General features: G+C 38.6%; 1 protein-coding gene across 2 annotated transcripts in view; it reads right to left on the bottom strand.

Moving 5' to 3' along the window:
* Positions 1-1,104: 1,104 nt before the first annotated feature.
* Positions 1,105-1,773, bottom strand: part of GGH (gamma-glutamyl hydrolase) — a 23,304-nt gene continuing 22,635 nt past the window's right edge. For both annotated transcript variants that reach the window (XM_017507354.1, XM_017507355.2), the window contains exon 9: positions 1,105-1,479. In XM_017507354.1, coding sequence (XP_017362843.1) covers positions 1,358-1,479 — 122 coding nt within the window. In that variant the 3' untranslated portion in view covers positions 1,105-1,357. The remainder of the gene's footprint in view (positions 1,480-1,773) is intronic.

Raw genomic sequence — 1,773 nt, forward strand, 5'->3', positions numbered from 1 at the left:
GAAAAACAAGCTGAACATGAGCAGAAACACATTTTCTTGCATTTGTGGTCGTCAGCTGTGAAGCACAGTAAGAATCTTTGGAAGCCAGCATGCAGGGCAAAATGATGGAGAATGCAGCATCATGAGTAACTAGAGTCAGGATAAAGTCGTTCTTGGGAAATGCAGAGACAAGCAGATCTATATGGTTTCAACACAAATGCGTTGGGAAGAACCCTGGCCCTGTGAGCAGTAATAGTGTTGCTACCTTTTTCTAGTGGTGGGAGATAAAAACTTAGCCAGGCACATTCAACAATAAGACTTAACAAAGAACTTGCATGTTTACAGACAGGAAACTAAGTCTGCCGTATTTCTAGTAAAATTCTTTCTTGGTTAATTAAATGTATTAATCTCTTCCACTTTCTATGTGCCGTTTGCCCTCGCTGCCTGAAGATGATGGCTTAGCTCAGTGTCTGCAGGTGATGGTTCCTCTCTTGTTGCATGTGGAATCATCCACGATGCCCTGCAACATCATTCCCACTCACGGTTTCTTTCCTCTTCTCTAGCAGAAGCTCTGGAAGCCCACAGAGAACAGATGCATAAACACCATTTACTAGACATAGCTTAGCACATCCTCTCTCTCTTCTATCAGCTTGGTTGTCCTCAAGGGGTCCCTGAATTTCACACTTCTGAGGGTTATATGGGATGGTCAGAGGTGGAGGAGAGTAGCACAAATTGAAAAATACATCAAAATGTACCAGAATAAATGTATGACAGCTTTTTAATTATTTTCCAGGGGAAAAAACTTACAAGTAGTGACAATTACTCACTGAGGGCCTACTGTGCTAAGTATTGTGAAAGATAAAAAGTTCAAGACACAGACTCTGCTTTCAGGATGTGCATGCTTTAAATGTGAAGTTAGCACGGCAGAAAAGTAGATACATACACATACCTACACACACACACACACACACACACACACAAATACTCCTGAGACCCAAAACAGGGAGACATCACAATGAACAAGTGGTAGGATTTTAAGATTCTTTTTTTTTTCAGCAGGAGGATGGGGTGGATAGGAAGGGGATGATATTCGTTTCCAAAGCAAATCAATTAGAAAAAATATCCGTATTTCGGTAAATTTATTTTTTTCCAATCTTCAGATATAAGAAAGCTTTTCCATGAAAAACACTGATTATTTATGTTTCACTGTTTAGTTATGAAACATTATGTAAACAGTCACATACTGAATGAAGAATCAGAGCCAGTCACATTATAGAAAAGATTCGGTGACATCCCAATCTTGCCATGAGTAGCAAGTTATTCTAACAGTTTAATCATGGAATTATTCAAAGTTGCTCTGTTAACAAATTGAATACTTTCAATCAAATATATAACATTGCTGAAATGAAGAAATATTTCCAGTATAAATTGGACTGAACTGATAAATCAGTGACTTCTCCTCTTCAGATTCAGATCTAAAATGATGGTTGTTTTTCCGAGCTGCAAGAAAAAATGTTAATTTTTAAAAAGATCAGATAAAATCTTCAAGAGACTAGTTTTTAATATTTCTTCCTCTAATCAGTATTAAGTGAGAAAATACCAACAAGAAGAAAAATGCAACTGCTCTGCCTATAGAGCAGCCATCCTTTTTATTTATTTACTTCTCTAATAAACTTGCTTTCCAAAAAAAGAGTGAGAGGGAGAGAAGGGAGAGACGGGAAGGGAAGGAAAGGCAGAAGGGAAGGGGGAAGGGAAGGGGAAGGGAAGGGAAGGGGGAAGGGAAGGAAAGGGAAG

This window comes from Cebus imitator, unplaced genomic scaffold, assembly GCF_001604975.1.
Source record: "Cebus imitator isolate Cc_AM_T3 unplaced genomic scaffold, Cebus_imitator-1.0 Scaffold373, whole genome shotgun sequence".
NCBI classification, from domain to species: domain Eukaryota; kingdom Metazoa; phylum Chordata; class Mammalia; order Primates; family Cebidae; genus Cebus; species Cebus imitator.